We start from the raw sequence: 18,850 nt of genomic DNA on the forward strand, positions 1-18,850 counted from the left end.
GCCTCTTGAGAAACCTATATGCAGGTCAGGAAGCAACAGTTAGAACTGGACATGGAACAACAGACTGGTTCCAAATAGGAAAAGGAGTACGTCAAGGCTGTGTATTGTCACCCTGTTTATTTAATTTATATGCAGAGTACGTCATGAGAAACGCTGGCCTGGAAGAAACACAAGCTGGAATCAAGATTGCCAGGAGAAATATCAATAACCTCAGATATGCAGATGACACCACCCTTATGGCAGAAAGTGAAGAAGAACTAAAAAGCCTCTTGATGAAAGTGAAAGTGGAGAGTGAAAAAGTTGGCTTAAACCTCAGCATTCAGAAAACGAAGATCATGGCATCCGGTCCCATCACTTCATGGGACATAGATGGGGAAACAGTGGAAACAGTGTCAGACTTTATTTTTCTGGGCTCCAAAATCACTACAGATGGTGACTGCAGCCATGAAATTAAAAAAGACACTTACTCCTTGGAAGGAAAGTTATGTCCAACCTAGATAGCATATTCAAAAGCAGAGACATTACTTTGCCAACAAAGGTCCATCTAGTCAAGGTTATGGTTTTTCCTGTGGTCATGTATGGATGTGAGAGTTGGACTGTGAAGAAGGCTGAGTGCCGAAGAATGGATGCTTTTGAACTGTGGTGTTGGAGAAGACTCTTGAGAGTCCCTTGGAGTGCAAGGAGATCCAACCACTCCATTCTGAAGGAGACCAGCCCTGGGATTTCTTTGAAAGGAATGATGTTAAAGCTGAAACTCCAGTACTTTGACCACCTCATGCGAAGAGTTGACTCATTGGAAAAGACTCTAATGCTGGGAGGGATTGGGGGCAGGAGGAGAAGGGGATGACAGAGGATGAGATGGCTGGGTGGTATCACCGACTCGATGGACGTGAGTCTGAGTGAACTCCGGGAGTTGGTAATGGACAGGGAGGCCTGGTGTGCTGCGATTCATGGGGTCGCAAAGAGTCGGATACGACTGAGCGACTGATCTGATCTGATCTGATCTGATAGTCGTGCACAGCGTTTAGGTATTTTTTTGTTTCCGTTTGTTTTGTTGTTTGCTCCCTCCCACCTTGGTTCATAATTTGGAAGAGGTTTGAAATAAGTGAGTATTATCTACTACCCCAAACTTTGCTTCTCTGGTGGCTCAGACAGTAAAGAATCTATCTGCAGTGCAGGAGACCCAAGTTCGATCCCTGGTTTGGGAAGATCCCCTGGAGCGGGAAATTGAAACCCTCTCCAGTATTCTTGCCTGGAGACTTTCATGGACAGAAAGAGCCTGACGGGCTACTGTCCATGGCGTCGCAAAGAGTTGGACACGACTGAGTGACTGACCCTTTCCCTTTTCATGTTAGCAAGTAAGCAGGAAAAGTTTATGTACCTTGTTTTTAGAACTTGTTAAAAAGCCTCAGTTCTTTGAACTTGCTTAATCGTTCCTTCAAGGCAGACAGGGCAGCATTCAGAGGTTGAGTTCTGTTACCTTTTCCATAATTATCAGGTAGCTACAAATCCTTTTAAACGAACAGATGTATTCAGGGCCATTTAGACATCAAACATCAAGTTCACCTTCATGGGGAGAGCCTTTCTGGATTCTTATATTTGGTTCATACTACAGGGGAAAACGTCTCTAAGGTATGTTTGCTACTCTGCCGGGAGCCAGCGTGAGGAACTCCGCCCGTGGCAAAGGTCATGAGGAAGGAGGCTCGGCATACGCAAAGGTGGGATCGAGCCTCAGGAGTCCCCCAGGAAATTCTCGAGCACTTACCCCCAAAACCAGAGTCTGCCTACTTTACTGCTTTGTGCTCTCACCTACACCTCTGACTTTACAGGGCGCTGTCCGCCACCACCTCTCTCTGAAAAAGAGTTAACTTATAGCTCCAGTTAATAAAGTTCCTGGGTGTGACAAGAGTGTTTTAGTTCACAACCGTGAGAGGCATGAGATGTTCTAAACTGTCTGAATACAGATTCCTTTGAGCAGTTAAAAGATTGATTAGAAATTGTATTGGTGAAGGGTTTTTCACTTGTTGGGCCAATGTTTGCTGCTAAGTTTCCATATCCCTTACTTGCTGTGTCCCTGGCAGTGTATTGATTAATATAATTGGTGTAAGTAGTAGCTTTAATGTTTGTAACCTTGGACCCTTGAGTTAATTCTTTTTCTTGTTATAGCCCACCACACCTTTGCCCTATAGGAATGCAACTTTATCTAATACTTTTGGAGGGTGGCGCCTGACTAATCACCTTTAGAGAAAAGTAAGTTTTCTGAAGAAAGGGTCTTAAAATGTTAACAGGCCTCCGGGCCAGAAGATTATGCAAATCACCTAAACTTTTGATAAATGATAAATTTGCAGGAAGAAAGCCTGGCTTACTGCATGACTCTACCCCTTCCCCCATTGTCCTCTATGCATAACTTAAGGTATAAAAACTACTTTGGAAAATAAAGTGCAGGCCTTGTTTACCGAAACTTGGTCTCCCCATGTCGTTCTTTCTCTTTGGAATTTTATTGGCTTTCCACGTAAACCAAGTTATTCAGTCTTTTCTCCACTAAATTTTCTCACTGAGCTATCCTTATTTAACCACTTTTTATATCCTTCATTAACGTTTAATTAAGCAATTGTTGCCTGATCCTCGCCGACGCCGTCCCTGCTTCGAATTCCCTGGATCCACCGGGGCTGGACCCCGGCACTACTCCACATATCCTTGACTATTTTTAATTTTGCGTATGAGTGCCCTTTTCTAGATTATTCACATTAATTAGTAAGCCTCTAGTTTCACCAATTAAAATACTTGCTAACATTTGTTATACTGATGATCAAAGTCTTAGGTGTTAATATGAATAACGCGGGTACTTATATTACGTATTGTAATGAGAATAGGGAGAATGGAAGTGCTTGTGATGGTTGCTTCTGGAGCATCACCTTTTGGATAAGATGTGGGCTGAATGTGGAGTTGTTTTTAGGGCAACCTCCTGCCTTTAGAGTTAAAAACTGAACCAACTAGCATGCAAACAATATCACACTGCCCATGCTGAAGTATTAAAAAGTAAATTATAAAAGTTGCAATGATATGGGGGGAAGAGGAGGTGGTCTATAATATCAGGCCGTGCCCAGGAATTCCAATCCCAAGAGGTTCTTGATGAAAACAAAGTATGTGATCAAATGCACTGGGAAAACATTCATTCTATAGTGCCATTTTGGAAACTAAAAATGCACGTTAACTATTTAGAGATCAATATCCTACAATATAGGGACCTGCTTAGCTTTGTTTAACCCTGCGTATCCCAAACTTAGTTGACCACAGAGTCCTTTCTTTTTCCATCACACTCTTGAAATTAATTTTCCTTAGGACACACTTTAAAAATCACTTCTTTAGAGATTATAGAAGAAGTTTTCTTAACCAACATCCACTTAACTGACACTCAGCATTCCCTTCGTAAAACTTGGGATTGATTGTTCTTTGTCTAACATTCTCTCCTGTCACTGATTCACATGCTTACAAAGAGTCAATTGAGTTTTTTTCCCCAAACCTGTTTATTCCATTTGTACTTGTAATTAAAATTGCATAACTTAATTAAATATTACATAATCCTGTGACTTGTGAGTACAAATTATAAAGAGCTATTGTTTCTTTGAAAAATAAACCGAATGCTTTGGAAAGACACAGTCAAGGAGAATTTCTGAAAGTATTGTTAAATTAGGTGAGATCAGGCAAACTATTAAATATTTGGGAAAAAATAATAAAGTATTTCTTATGTAGATTGCTTTGCAAATTTCTTTTTGCCATTGATTCAATTTAGAGAAACTGCAGTGTATCATTATTCAAGAAAGATTAACTGTATAACTTGAATTAGTGGATTCATTCTCAAAGTCTTACATACATTTAAATAAAATATCTAAGGTCCATATGTACCAATTTGTATTATTTCTTGCTTTTACTCTACTTACAGGCCCTGTGGGTGTCAGATAAAAGGGCTTGTGTTCTAGTGAGAGAGAATTGAAGAGGAGATGTCACAAAGAGAAGTGTATATATTCCCTGTGGCACGTTTTTAAATATTCAGCACAGATTTTGTCTGTGTCTCTTAAGCCAGGCTATGTTGTCTTTAGAACCTTTGCCCCCCTTGACTTGCTGCCTTCATGTTTCATTACAAATCTATGGCATTGCTTAGTGCCCATAATGCTATTAAACTTTTCCTTTTTCTTTGGGAGCAATCCATCTATATACACATATATATCCTTTTGAATCCAGTCCTCTGTTTTTGGTTTTGTGGCTGGGAACAAATTTTATTTATTACTAAGGTATCTTTTTCTATGTTATTTTTTAGTAAAAATTCTTAAAGACTATGCAGTACATAACATTTGATTTATGTTTAGGTTCTCTTATGTCATGGTAGTCTACAATGTAAGGTTATGTTGCTATTTAAGAATTTTTAGAATCTGTACACATATGTGCTGTGTAAACAAAACAGCTACCTTGTTGTGGACCAGTTTTTTCATTTGAAATGAATAATGCAGCAATAATTTCTCAGATTTTATTTAAGGTTGTATTTGTACAGAGATCTGTGGTTTATAAAAGCGGCGAAGCAAGCAACTGCTTTTGTTATGTATAAAGCAGAACAAAAAGAGAAAATATTGCCTGATTCTTTCATTTAAGAAAAAAAAAGAGCAAAATTTGGAATTCACTCAATTTTTACCTTGTTTTTTTTCCCCACAAATGCCAGAAGCAGAGCCATAAGACAGCAATTTGTCAAACAATTAAGCTGGTATTTGAATATGAAAAGGATATTTCCACCCAGTGCTATATTGCTTTTTTTGAAATGTTGAAAACCCTTCTATTAGAATAGTAATTGAGTGAATGCTTAAAAAACAGCATGGTTCATTTTGACATATCCTTTGTACGCTTTTTGTAGGGTAGAATGTAGTGGGATGTAGGGGAAAGGTTTTATTCATTTCAATTTTTCAATTCTGAGGTCAGAATGTAGTGGGATGAAGGGAGAAGGTTTATCACTGTCAAGAAGAGGAGTAGATGGTGTGGCTGTTTTAGAGGATCTGCCTGTAGTTGTTTTAGATTTAACATGAAAACATTATTCTAGATTCTAGTGACCTGTCTGCCCAATGCTTTATGCTAAGCAGCGTGGATTGTTTGCTGTCAATGCCCATAGAAATTTTAGGGAGACTTCTTGATGTTATGTTGACATCTTATTCCTCTAGTTAGTGAAATTATTTTCTATCACACCCCTTGTGGAATTGATGCATAGTTACCTTAACAGGATTTGTTTATTATAGCAGTAATGAAATCTTTTCTTGTTTCTTGGTATATCTGCATGGACTGTTTTACTTTCTTTTTTAAAAAATAAACTTATTTACTTTTACCTGGAGGATAATTGTTTTACAGTATTGTGTTGGCTTCTGCCATACATCAACATGAATCAGCCATGGGTATACATATATCCCCTCTCTCTTGAAACTTCTTCCCACATCCCACCCCATCCCATCCCTCTAGGTTGTCATAGAGCACTGGATTTGCGTTCCCTACCTCTTAACAGCACATTCCCATTGGGTATCTATTTAACATATGGTAATGTATATGTTAAAAGATGCTTACTCCTTGGAAGGAAAGTTATGACCAACCTAGATAGCGTATTCAAAAGCAGAGACATTACTTTGCCAACAAAGGTCCATCTAGTCAAGGCTATGGTTTTTCCAGTGGTCATGTATGTATGTGAGAGTTGGACTGTGAAGAAGGCTGAGTGCCGAAGAATGGATGCTTTTGAACTGTGGTGCTGGAGAAGACTCTTGAGAGTCCCTTGGAGTGCAAGGAGATCCAACCAGTCCATTCTGAAGGAGATGAGCCCTGGGATTTCTTTGGAAGGAATGATGCTAAAGCTGAAACTCCAGTACTTTGGCCACCTCATGCGAAGAGTTGACTCATTGGAAAAGACCCTGATACTGGGAGGAGTTGGGGGCAAGAGGAGAAGGGGATGACAGAGGATGAGATGGCTGGATGGCATCACCGACTCGATGGAAGTGAGTCTGAGTGAACTCCGGGAGTTGGTGATGGACAGGGAGGCCTGGCGTGCTGCGATTCATGGGGTCGCAAAGAGTCGGACATGACTGAGTGACTGAACTGAACTGAACTGAATGTATATGTTTCAATGCTACTCTCCCCATTCATCCCATCCTCTCCTTCTCCCACTGTGTCCACAAGTCTGTTCACTATGTGTATGTTTCCATTGCTGCCCCACATACAGGTTCATCAGTACCATCTTTCTAGATTCCATATATTTGTTAGTATATGATATTCACTTTTCTCTTCCTGACTTACTTTACTGTGTATAATAGGCTCTAGGTTCATCTACCTCAGAACTGACTCAAATGTGTTCTTTTTTATGGCTGAGTAATATACCAATGTGTATATGTATCACAACTTTTTTATCCTTTCACCTGTCAGTGGACATCTAGGCTGCTCCCATGTCCTAGCTATTGTAAACAGTGCTGCAATGAACACTGGGGTACATGTGTTTTTTTCAGTTATGGTTTCCTCAGTATATATGCCTGACAGTAGAACTCCTGGGTCATATGGTAGTTTTATTTCTAGTTTTTAAAGGAATTTCCATACTGTTGTCCATAGTAGCTGTATCAATTTACATTCCTACCAGCAGTGCAAGAGGGTTCCCTTTTTTCCATACCTTCTCCAGCATTTATTGATCATGGCATCTGGTCCTATCACTTCATGACAAATAATAGATAAGGAAACAATGGAAACAGTGACAGACTGTATTTTGGGGGGCTCTAAAATCACTGTAGATGGTGACTGCATCCATGAAATTAAAAGATGCTTGCTCCTTGGAAGGAAAGTTATGGACAAACTCGACAGCATATTAAAAAGCAGAGACATTATTTTGCCAACAAAGGTCCATCTAGTCAAAGCTATGGTTTTTCCAGTGGTCATGTATGGGTGTGAGTTGGACTATAAAGAAAGCTGAGCACTGAAGAATTGATGCTTTTGAACTGTGGTTTGGAGAAGATTCTTGAGAGTCCCTTGGACTGCAAGGAGATTCAACCAGTCCATCCTAAAGGAAATCAGTTCTGAACGTTCATTGGAAGGACTGATGCTGAAGCTGAAACTCCAATACTTTGGCCACCTGATGTGAAGAACTGACTCATTGGAAAAGACCCTGATGCTGGGAAAGATTGAAGGCGGGAGGAGAAGGGGATGACAGAGGATGAGATGGTTGGATGGCATCACCGACTCAATGGACATGAGTTTGAGTAAGCTCCGGGAGTTGGTAATAGACAGAGAAGCCTGGCATGCTGCAGTCCATGGTGTTTCAAAGAATTGGACATGACTGATCAACTGAACTGAACTGAAGTCTCATGAAGGCAGTATGACTTCTATTTTTGTTTTATTGTAACTGAATTCTTAAACATCTTTCTTGGGGGCTTTTCATGTTTCTGATTGTTTTTCATGTTTCTGATTGTTTCTGATTCTTTTTTGCTTCTTTAGGATCAATTTATAGGATCTCAATATAGCACTTTCAAGGTGCTATATTGTGGGAACTTCTGTTATTTAGTAAGAATAGATGTTTTAAATGTGCAATCACATCACTCACTTAGTAAACATCTATGGGTCAGATAACTGCTAAGAAATACAGATATTAAGATAAATGAGAGAATTTTTTGAAAGTTTTTTCAGTATTCCTTTTTGAGTTACTACTTGAAAATGTATAGTATACTATAAAACTTGTAATTGAAATGGAGAACCTATGTTATTTGTTAGAATGGGCAAACATATCTCTTGGTCCACATGAAAAACATTAGGGTGACATTTAAATTGGAGTTAGGAACAGGGAATGGATCAGACATGAACAGTGTCCTAAATAGGACAAAATTGTGTCTTAAATAGTACTCAGTATCCAAATTCAAGAGTAATATTTGCAATACTATTTCTTGCTGGTGTACTTACTTTTTTGAGTCTTATTTCATAGTAGAAGTCACAAAGCATCCTGATGTTCCCAGCATAGGTAGCTAGTTGAGGAATTTAGGGGAAAATACAGGCAAAATGTGACAGAATTTTATCAGGTGAGCATGGGCTCATTTGAAAAATTGGCTTTTGGGCTTCACATTTTGGCAATCAGCATGGTGGTCCCTTTAGTGATTATTTCACAGAAGTTAATATTTGCAGCTTTTGCTCCCTTTGAGAATGCAACCACTGTAATACTATCATATGTTGTTGAGAGCAAAGGAATTAGGGAAAAGAGGCCTCTTTTTAGCTTTGCACTTAATCCCATCATTGGTCTTCTTTGTCCTGGTGGAGACAGAGCAGATGCAGAGAGAAACCTAGCGCCCAGCAATAGTGCAGTGCGTCCAGGCTACTGCTCCCTGGGAATGGGATTTCAGCTTCTGGCAAGGACCTGGGGAAGTTTATGAGCTTTCCTACAAGCTATTTTCTCTTCTCTGAGAGGCTGTCCTCTTCAGGTCCAAAAATAGTGAGGCTGCACTTCTGTCTACTCTGCAGACTCCATAATAAGTTGTGAGAAAACATGTCCCCATATATTTTAAGTTATCTACGTGGCCAATTGGACAATGAAAGGGCAATAAGCAAATTGTAAGGCCTGTTTACAAACCTGGTCAGTGTGAAGTTGGGGAGTTAAGTCTCTTGCTTAAGTTGCTCCCAGTTTGAAATCTTCTTAGTACGCTGGCTGACAGCAGTGTTAGCTGGAGATCTCTTAATCCCTGTATAGATCAACATCTCTCTAAAATGAATCACTTGACCTTTTTTTCTGTCTAACATTGCAGGGGATGGCTTAGGAGACTAACCTTTAGATCTGAAAAGTCTGCAAATGGCTTCTCTACTTGATAATTTTGAATTTTATTTAGCTTTGTTGGTCTTTTGAGCTTTCCAAAGGAAATAAATTCACCATTGAAATGCAAATATAATCATTATTTTCTTGTCTTGTGGAGTATATTTTTGCTGAAATAAGTAATGTACTGTTTTTAAAATCCCAACTACAGTGTTTTTATTTTTATTTTTTTTACATTTAGTAATTCATGTATTATTCTTTTTAGGTAATTATAGAATTTTTCAGTCAGTAATTTACTAAGCGTATATCATATTTTCAGTGTTGTGTAAAGATTGGGAGCATACAAAAGAAATCTGAGGCACAGTTCATGTTTTTATGTTGGATATAATATTGTAGAGAAGTTAAGCCAAGTCAGAGGAAATGTTCTAAAGAACAAGAATTAAATGTTCAACTGTGTAGTACTCACATGTAAGTCAGTAGTGAATATGGATGAATGAATGAGTGAATGAATGAGTAAAAGTGTTCTTTCAAGAAAGAAATCATTGTGAATTCTGTGTGTCGTGGAATAGATGGAATATGAGCAGAACCATGAAGAATGAATAGGATTTGGCAAGTAGACAGAAATGGAAGAAAAATGGTCCCAATACAGGGAGCAAAGGTGAAAAGGTAAAGGTGAGCGTGCCATGTTTGGGACCCTGAGAGAAGAGGCCAAGGTGATCAGAGGACAGGCTTAGTATGCAGGAGGAATGAAAAAATAAAGTTGGGCAGCCCCCCTTCTTCTTTGATGTTGTTCAGTTGCCAAGTTGTATCTGACTCTTTGAGACCCCATGGATTGTAGAACACCAGGCTTCCCTGTCCTTTACTATCTCCCGGAGTTTGCTCAAATGCATGTCTACTGAGTTGGTGATGCTATCTAACTAACTCATCCTCTGCTGCCCCCTTCTCATTTTGCCTTCAATCTTTTCCAGCATCAGGGTCTTTTCTAGTGCGTTGGCTCTTCTCATCAGGTGGCCACCTTATGATGATTCAGCTTCAGTATCCAGTCTTCTTTGATAAGTGAATCTCAGTTCTTGGCCTGTCCTCAAATGATGGCTCATGATTGGTTTAATCCACTCATGACAGTCTATTTCCCAGCCTCCTTTGCAAATAGAACAGCCCTGTGACCTCATTCTGGCCAACGTGAAGACAGTTGATGGCACTTATGGAAAAGCTTTTTAAATTTGATAACATGTTTATGATAACATGCAGGAACTTCCCTTTCCCCTTTTCCTTGCCTTGAATGAAAATGTAAAGCCTAGAGCCATATGGCAACTTTGCTACCACTAGGAAAAGGCTAAGAGGTGTTGTCTCTAACTACACTGAACTGCTTTACCTATACCAAGAGAAGCCTGGACTTCCTGTTATGTGAGAAAAATCAAACTGTTTATATTTTATGTTATATAGCACTCTAAGTCACAGTTTTTAAAAGTTACTTGTGTTTTGACATTATTTTAAGATGACTAACCTGTAATAGTGTGCAAGGTGAATTGAAAGGGGTAAAAATTAAGGTGGTTGTCATAGCAAAATAGGCCTGGGATGAAGAGGTTTTTGTACAAGACTTATGGCAAGGGGAATAGGAGGGAAGCAGACATCTCTGGAAGTTGGGAGCTCCCCAGGTGGCAGTAGTGGTAAAGAACCCACCTGCCAATGAAGGAGATGGAAGAGATGAAGTTTCAAGCCCTGGGTCGGAAATATCCCCCGGAGGAGGAAATGGCAACCCACTCCAGTATTCTTGCCTGGAGAATCCCATGGACAGAGGAGTCTCCTCTACAGTCTGTGGGGTCACAAAGAGTTAGACACAACTGAAGAGACAACACACAGGCATTTCTAAGAGAAAGCCACATAACTTCAGGGTTTCTAGACAAGAAAATTAGAGGGATAGCCATACCACTTTAATAGTATGCAGATATGATAAAAATTAATTCTCTTTTAAGGCATATTGAGGCTTGGATGATGATGGGACATCCAGGTAGAAATGTTCAGTAAACAGTTTAGAAACAGAGCATTTAAATTCAGATGGTCTGTAGGTTGCTTATGACCTTGGATGTGGACAGAGAGAAAAGTATTAAATAATATCTCTGGTTATGAGTTGAGAGGAAGAACAGAGGTCAGTAGTATAAACATGGAGACAGAGAAAGAAGATAAGACAGGGTTGAAGATTAAATAGGGTTCAATGCCATCGAAGCAAAAGGCATTGGTAGGGTGCTTAAGAAAGGCATGTTGCCAGGATGAATGTGGTCATCATCAGTATCCAATGCTCTAGAGAAATCAAGGAAAATTAAGACTGAGGAGAGAAGTGAATCTGGTAAAAGCAGAATGATTTCCAGGAAAGGAATCTCTACCGACTTGAGAGCCACACACATCAGCTGCCCAGATTTGGGAAGAAGATGGAGGGTTGTGAGTGGGAAGGGAAGGGAGTAGAAACTGAGGGTGGTAGGGAAAGATCATTCATTGAGAATATTGGAGATTGAGAAGGCTGATTCTTACAGAGGTGGTAGACTTACCAAAAGATGGTTTTAAAAAGATTAAAAACCAGGAAGGAAGTAGTAGAAAGTTTCAAACCCAGCAAAATAAGGTTATTGGTGATGTTGGAGAAATATTTTATTTCTTTATTATTATTTTTTAAAATTAATTTATTTTTAATTGAAGGATAATTGCTTCACAGAATTTTGCTGTTTTCCGTCAAACCTCAACATGAGTCAGCCATAAGTATACATATATCCTCTCCCTTTTGAAACTCCCATCTCCCTCCCCATCCCACCCCTCTAGGTTGATACAGAGCCTCTGTTTGAGTTTCCTGAGCCATACAGCAAATTCCTGTTGGCCATCTATTTTTACATATGGTAATGTAAGTTTCCATGTTACGCTTTCCATACATCTCACCCTCTCCTCCCCTTTTCCCATGTCCATAAGTCTATTCTGTCTGTTTCTCCATTGCTGCCCTTGAATAAATTCTTCAGTACCATTTTTCTAGATTCTATATATATGCGTTAGAATATGATATTTATCTTTCTGTTTTTGACTTACTTCACTCTGTATAATAGGTTCTAGGTTCATCCACCTTATTAGAATTGACTCAAAGGCATTCCTTTTTATGGCTGAGTAATATTCCAGTGTGCTGTCTACAAGAAAGCCACTTCAGACCTAAAGACACATATAGACTTAAAGTGAGGGGATGGAAAAATATATTCCATGCAAATGGGAAGCAAAAGAAAGCTGGAGTAGCAATCCTCGTATCAGACAAAATAGACATTAAAGAAGATTATAAGAGATAAGGAAGGACACTACATAATGATCAAGGGATCAATCCAAGAGGAAGACATAACAATTGTAAATATCTTTGCACCCAATATAGGAGCTCCTCAATACATGAGACAAACACTAACAGACATAACAAGAGAAATTGACAGTAATGCAATAATAGTAGGAGACTTTAACACCCCATTCACACCAATGGACTGATCATCAAAACAGAAGTATTTTGTTTTTAGGGAGATTCAGACACTCCTCTGAAGTTGGAGGCCAGGACAACCATGGAGTTGTAGAAACTAGTGTTAATAGCTGTAAGCAAATATACTTGGTTATGTCTGTCTCCGCAGGGTAGGTGACATCAGGTGTTGGGAGCTGGGATGGTGGTGAGGAGAAGTGATGAGGGAACTTGGGAGGGACTAACTCTGAAGTAGCTATTATGAGGATGTATGTGAATGAGGCATCTGTTCAAAGATCAGCAGGCCTACCCTAAGTGAGACGGCAGCCATCCTTGTCAAGGGCAAGGCTGCCTGATACTGTGTCTTCTTTCTCAGGTGGGTCCTTAGCAGAGAACTGGAAACTGAGAAGGAGACCCAGCACTGGGTGGAGATTTCATGCAGAGTAGCAAAGGTGATCTCTCTAGAACAATGTTCCTGGGGAGGGAAGAGGGTGAGAAGTCCTGTGTGCCAGGAAGAGGGAAGACCTTCCAGAGGTCAAAGAACAGATGTGGAGGGTGTGATGGGGGGAAGTGGCCAAGAAAGGACCTGAGGAGAATAAATGTGGATCTCGAATGCCAAGCGGGACTGCCAGGTGGCTAGGGGTAAATATTGCCTTTAGTACTTGGACACAGTAGCTTGTTAGGAATAGAAGTTTAATTTGTTTTTTTGTTTTTTTGTTTGTTTTTTCAAAGAAAAAAAGTCACTTGGATGAAATTACATGTTTCAAAATGTACTGGTGTATTATTTACTTAGAAATACAATTTAGGCTGAGTATAAGTTAGGCACAAATCTAATAAGCTTTATGTCACTTAGGTTAGACATCCTAAATATGAAATAAGAAGCATTGACATGCCAATTCCAGCAGTATTTTACCTTTCCATGTATTCAACTATACCCTTGGTGGATTCAGCCTGGGATTTCTGACAGTGTGGCTGAAACCTGCCATCCTTTCCAGTGTGTCTTCTACTAATCTCTATGAAGCACAATTTTTAATAAGGTTCTTAAAAAGCACACTAAGGAATTAGCAGATGGCATATGGCATGAGTTCCTGGTGTTACCTCCACACTGTAACTGAACTATATAAGGACCTTTGCTTTCAGCTCAGGAGAAATCCTGTGAAACTCAAGTTTATATTAATTTATTAAGGGATCATTTCTGTATATTGGGACTGATTTTCATGTATGTGTTATGCATGTGTGTTCAGTTGTTCAGTCATGTCTGACTCTTTGCAACCCCTCGGACTGCAGCCTGCTAGGCTTCTCTGTCCATGGGATTCTCCAGGCAAGATGGAGTGGGTTGCCATTTCTTCGTCTAGATATGTATTAGAGAACCAGTTTTATTATATAAAAATTGTATGTAAAAACTATATATACACAGTAAGGAATAGAAATGATAGATGCAACTCATGAGGACCTTAGTAGGTCCTTAGACTCTTATTTTCTTCTGATTTGTGGAAGTGAAGCATTATCATGGCAGAAAATTTGAAAAATAGAGAAAAAGTAAAAATTGCTCCAGCTTCCTGGAGAATACCACAGTTTGCTTATTTTTTGGTAGGTGAAGGGTTTTTGAAACTGAAATCATGTTAAACATATCTTTGTTTCCTACATCAGTCGGTCAGTTCACTTCTAATATGTAGTTTCATTTTCTGAAAACTCTAAAATCAGCAAGAAAGGGTGTTAGAAGAAAGAGTACGCAACATAAGAGGTGGCAGAAAGCTGAATTTCTGTGTGAGATGGAAAGGCTGACTAGCTCGCAACCCCTACTGTCTACTCGGAAAAAAGTGATTGCAGTGAGTATAGTCCCCGTTGCCGCCAACCTTTGGATGCTGATTTAACTCCATTATGATTTATACTAAGTTCCTTTTAGGATTAACTCTATGTATAGATACGATTTAGTTTTCTACCCTGGTTATACTTACAGCCTCTTTACTTTCTACCCTGTATACTTTCTACCCTGTTTACTTACAGCCCAAAATATAGGAATTAATTTTGGGTAATGAGTCCTTTCATGTTGTCAGATTATTTTCCTTTGTGTCTGTTTTTTTTGCAATATGTTTTCTAGTGCAAATCAAAGGTCTGTTAAAGTGAATCAACTGACTATTCAAGTCAGATTTGGTTTAATTTACCAGATTTTACTGAGTCTTATGTAGTATTCCAGTTTTTTGAGGGCTAGGAATACTAGGCAGTAGAGAATATGAAACATATTGTATTATTTTAGGTGGAAATTTGGGGTATTTTGTTTTAATTAGTATTACATAGGATATTTTCATTGTTGTTTTAACTCTGGAAATATTTTGTCTGTCAGTTCATTTTGCCTTATAGAATTTCCATTTTGAAATTGAGGATGAAAAGGAATATCATTTTGCATTGACTTGTATTTAATATAAGCACTTGAGAAGTAACTAGGAGGGGAGAGAAAGGGGAATGTAGTCATGGCTGTGCATTCTGGAGTGATGAATTCTAGTCAGAAACCAATGAGTCTGCCAAAGATGCAAATTTAATTTTTAATACATAGACATTTGCTTAGGAATTGATTTATTTGGACTCAAGTGAAACATAAAAACAGATTAAACATTGTCAGTAATAGTACATAACTGCCTAATTGAGTTTAGTTACAATTATTTCTGGAATAAAATACTCAGGGATGAAGTGGGATGTAAGGAAGTGAGCACCAATGTATCAGGGCACAAATGTACCACTGAATTTGATAGAGAGCTTCCCTGAGGTATATATGTATATCTTACTACTCTTAATTTCAGTTTAATTAGAAACTTCTTGTGGAGTTGAGTTTGAATTACAGTGTTTACTGGTGGAGTGCTAGTATATATCATTTGTCTTTTGCGATGTTTTCACAAGTTTCGGTTTGAGGTTGACAAACTATGGCTTGCAGACCTAGTGTGATCTACCCTGTTTTTATAAAGTTTTATTGGGACACAGCCACATTCATTTATTTATGTATTATTTATGGTTGCTTTCATACTACAATGGCAGAGTTAAATAGTTTCAACAGAAGTTATATGCACCAAAAGCTTAAAATACTGACTAGCTTTTTTCTGAAAAAGTTTGTCAACTCCAAGTTTAAGTCAAACTAAGACCTTCCCTTCTGGCATTTTTTAAACCTGACAGCATACAATTTCTTTAGAATCAGATTACCAAGATGCTAAGAAAGACAGAAAAGAAGTGAAAAGCCTGTTCATTTCCTTGGAGAATTCTGCAGACAAAATATATATAAATGAAATAACCAGAGAAAAATAAAACACTTTATAACCAAGTGTGATGGTAGCAAAAAAAAAACCCTAAAACAAAAACCAACCCTTCTATATTCTGTATCATAAATGTATGTGAATTGAAAATTATTTCAATCTGGTCAGAGCCAGAGTTCTCAAAAGTACAATGTAAGCACACTAATATACTAGAAACTTTTTTGACTTTATGGCTTAGAAATGGGAGCAACAGCCTTTTGCACATAGTTATATGATTAGATACAGGTTAGCCCGAGTTCTAAATGAGTCTGGGACTTTTCCAGAAGTTGTAGAGTCAGAGAGTGTGATTAACTAGGTTTTCTTGACTCTGAGCTTGGAAAGGGCAGTTAGGATATTTTTGTGATTGGTATATAGGGATGCCCCCACAACTGCTCCTAGGAGCCTAATTTGAATAACACAGATAAGGAGACTTGGGCTCAAAACCTAGTGAATTTCTATCTTCAAGGACTAAATGGAGTTAAGAAAAATAACCATACGTGGGGAAAAGGGTGAACTTGGAAGGAACACCAGAAGCAATTATAAAGTTACATGCAAGCATGAGCAACACAAGATGTTGTATCTGTAATCTGTGACATTTGCATTTAGTTTTGTACCTTAACTTTCTTGCATTATAATAAAATGGGTTCCAGCTTTAAACAGTGGGGATCTTTGTATTCTATATCAAAAGGTCTGTTACAGAGCAGGGAGGTGGAAATCAGAGAGTGAAGTACCCGTTCACTTTACATAAGTTTTTCATGAGCATATTAGTAGATTAAGAACCTTGTAGAGTAGAAGCATTTTGTCACACTGTACCATCTACCAATGCCATAGGAATCAAAAGTGGTGACCTGAATTAACTGGGAAAAACTTTGTGGAGAACATTATATTTTGTCTCAGTTTCTGAGAAGAGTATGCATTTGGTTTGATGGCGAAATAAGAGGGCAACTCTGGGACTTGAATAAGCGTGGTTCATGTGGAAGAAGAGCCTGGATGGAGTGAATGGCTTACTTATGTGTGCAGTTGGTACATTAGTTGAGCAGCGAGAAGCATGGGGAAAGGGAGCAGGTGGGTGGGTGGCAGAACAGAAAGGAACTAAGGCAGCCTTCTGGTCAGCTTGGCTTCTGTGATTCCATTACCTTTACCTGAGGTGGTATGAGCAGATCTGCATGGTTTGGGAGTCTCCAGGATTGTTTCGTTTGCTCCTAGTTGTGACTGGTGACAAATCACATTCTTGGAGGGAAGGAACATCAAGTGCCTAAAATACAACAGCATAAATCTTCTCTCTAAACAAACAGCACCTGTCGCTTTCTGGCTCTTTCCTCTAAACTTTTTGTAGAAGAAGATAGGATATAAAATTACCTCCTGATTTTATTTCACTGTAAGGCTAGTTGGGAATCTGTTGAGAGCAGTCATAGAGCAAAAGAGAAAAAGCAAAGATAGGACTCTTTCTCTTGTTTCCCCAAATGGACTTTCCCGAAGAGTGTTGTCTTTTTAAGAAAAGTGGATGGCACACAGGAAGGCTTCCAGTGTCGTTTAACCATAAATTCTCCTAAGGGGGAAGGGAGTGCTGTCCAATAGCCCAGGATGTGGCAGTAGACTTGGCAGACGCTGTGGAAGCAGCAGGTGCTTACGGGTCCAGAAATCTCCAACTCATTAGGATGGCTGTAAATCACAGCATCTTTCACGCTTTTTGAGTGAAACTTGGCACCTCCAGTTTACTACTGTGTGGTGGTCACACCATCCCAGACGTCAACAATATTAATAGATGGCACCTTCTATTGAACAATGAAAGTGGGTGAGGCTGTGCCAGTAATGATGGATTGGGAGCCTAAAAGATTCTGCAGAGAAGAGAGTAAGAGGATGCCAAGAAAGCCTGTCTTTTTGTAACTGAAAACTAGTAAATATGAAGAGTTGCTGGGCACATCTATCACCCAGTGTCACTGTGTCCTGGAAGAGCTTGTAAGAAAACTGTAAGACTATCTTTGACAAGGATGAATACCCCAGCACCTGGGTGGGTGCGGGCCTCACAGGCTGGGCCATTTAGGGAGGGGTGAGGAGGTGAGGTTTGTGATTTGAGAATTGCCTCCTGTCATGTTCAGTCCGATGCGGAAAGGCTTCTGGTTCACACTTGCCTCATCAGGCCATGTAAATGGCTTCAGCTTAATATTCAGGCCTTCTGTCTGCCAAGGCGTGTGTTTTTCTCCTCTTTTTTTTTTTTTTCATGGTTATTATCATATGTAGACAATGGTAGGTGAGATTTGGAAGAAATTAAAGACTTGTGGAAAAACAGACTTTACCAGAAAAGGAAAAATAACTCTTTTCATTAGCCAGTAACATGACTAATATGTGGATGCTTAAAGATCCTTTATGTCTCTAGCATCTCTGGGAGGTGCTGGGTTGTAGGGAGCAGGGAGTGCAGAGAAAAGAAAAAAGAGTTATCTTCTGTTTAAGTGTATAAAATGAATATCTAAGCAAAGGTACTATTTTGGGAACCTTAGGAGTAATAAAAAGACAAGAAGAAAATAGTTGATAGAACTCTCTTAGTTTAAAGCAGAGTGTTAAAAGATTGTTTTGTCTGGTGTGTGTCATGAGAATATTTTAAAATATAGGCCTCATAATATTCCTTTGACTTAGATGGTGGTATTTAAGACTTAACATCTACCAGGTATTATTCATTTGGCAGTTTGGCTTATATGAAATGAACTGGCATTAAAAATTCTTTTCTAGCCTTCCTCCTTCCAAAGTCTTTGTCTTCTTAATATCATTTTGCTCTCCTCGCCTCTCCTTTTCTAATTCTTCCTTTATTTTCTCTCATATGCTAAAGAACATCAGGAAACTCTCTTTAGAGGCTTCATGATCCTAGATTAAGCAATTGTTACAAAGGTGTGCCAACACCTTTGTGGGCTATTTTTGATTTTCTAAAATTGGTTTTCTTCAAGTAGTTATATTTGAAAGTGCTATGTGGTATACTTATTTGAAAGGGAAACATTTTAATATGATACAACCATAGAGAGTGGGAACTAAACTAAGTGAGATCTGTCTCTTCCAAATTCAAATTGCAAAGTTTCCTGGCTTGAACATAAAATGAAGTCAATTTGAGGGATTAGGGATGACAAGAAAGTTATGAACAATGAACAAAGTCATTGGAAAGGGAATTGAAAAATGGATAACAAGAGGAACAAACAAATGGATCTTCCATATCGATGGAGATATTAAACATTCAGTGGGTCTTAACAAATAAACTTTTTATTTTGCAATAAGTTTTATAGAAAAATTGTAAAGATAGTATAGATAGAGCCTGTATAC

At 38.8% G+C, this 18,850-nt stretch overlaps 1 protein-coding gene across 5 annotated transcripts in view; it reads left to right on the forward strand.

Annotated features, from left to right (window-relative positions):
* Nucleotides 1-18,850, forward strand: part of PLCL1 (phospholipase C like 1 (inactive)) — a 368,258-nt gene that overhangs the window by 234,613 nt on the left and 114,795 nt on the right. For 2 of the 5 annotated variants that reach the window (XM_059875839.1, XM_059875841.1), the window contains exon 1: nucleotides 9,982-10,201. The exons of 2 other annotated variants lie outside the window; for them this stretch is intronic. In XM_059875839.1, the coding sequence (XP_059731822.1) occupies nucleotides 10,200-10,201 (2 nt within the window). In that variant the 5' untranslated portion in view covers nucleotides 9,982-10,199. Of the gene's footprint in view, nucleotides 1-9,981; nucleotides 10,202-14,006; nucleotides 14,093-18,850 lie in introns of those variants that run through there. One more of the 5 variants, XM_024976515.2, reaches the window with a different exon arrangement.

This window comes from Bos taurus, chromosome 2 (genome assembly GCF_002263795.3).
Source record: "Bos taurus isolate L1 Dominette 01449 registration number 42190680 breed Hereford chromosome 2, ARS-UCD2.0, whole genome shotgun sequence".
In the NCBI taxonomy this organism is placed as follows: Eukaryota; Metazoa; Chordata; class Mammalia; order Artiodactyla; family Bovidae; genus Bos; species Bos taurus.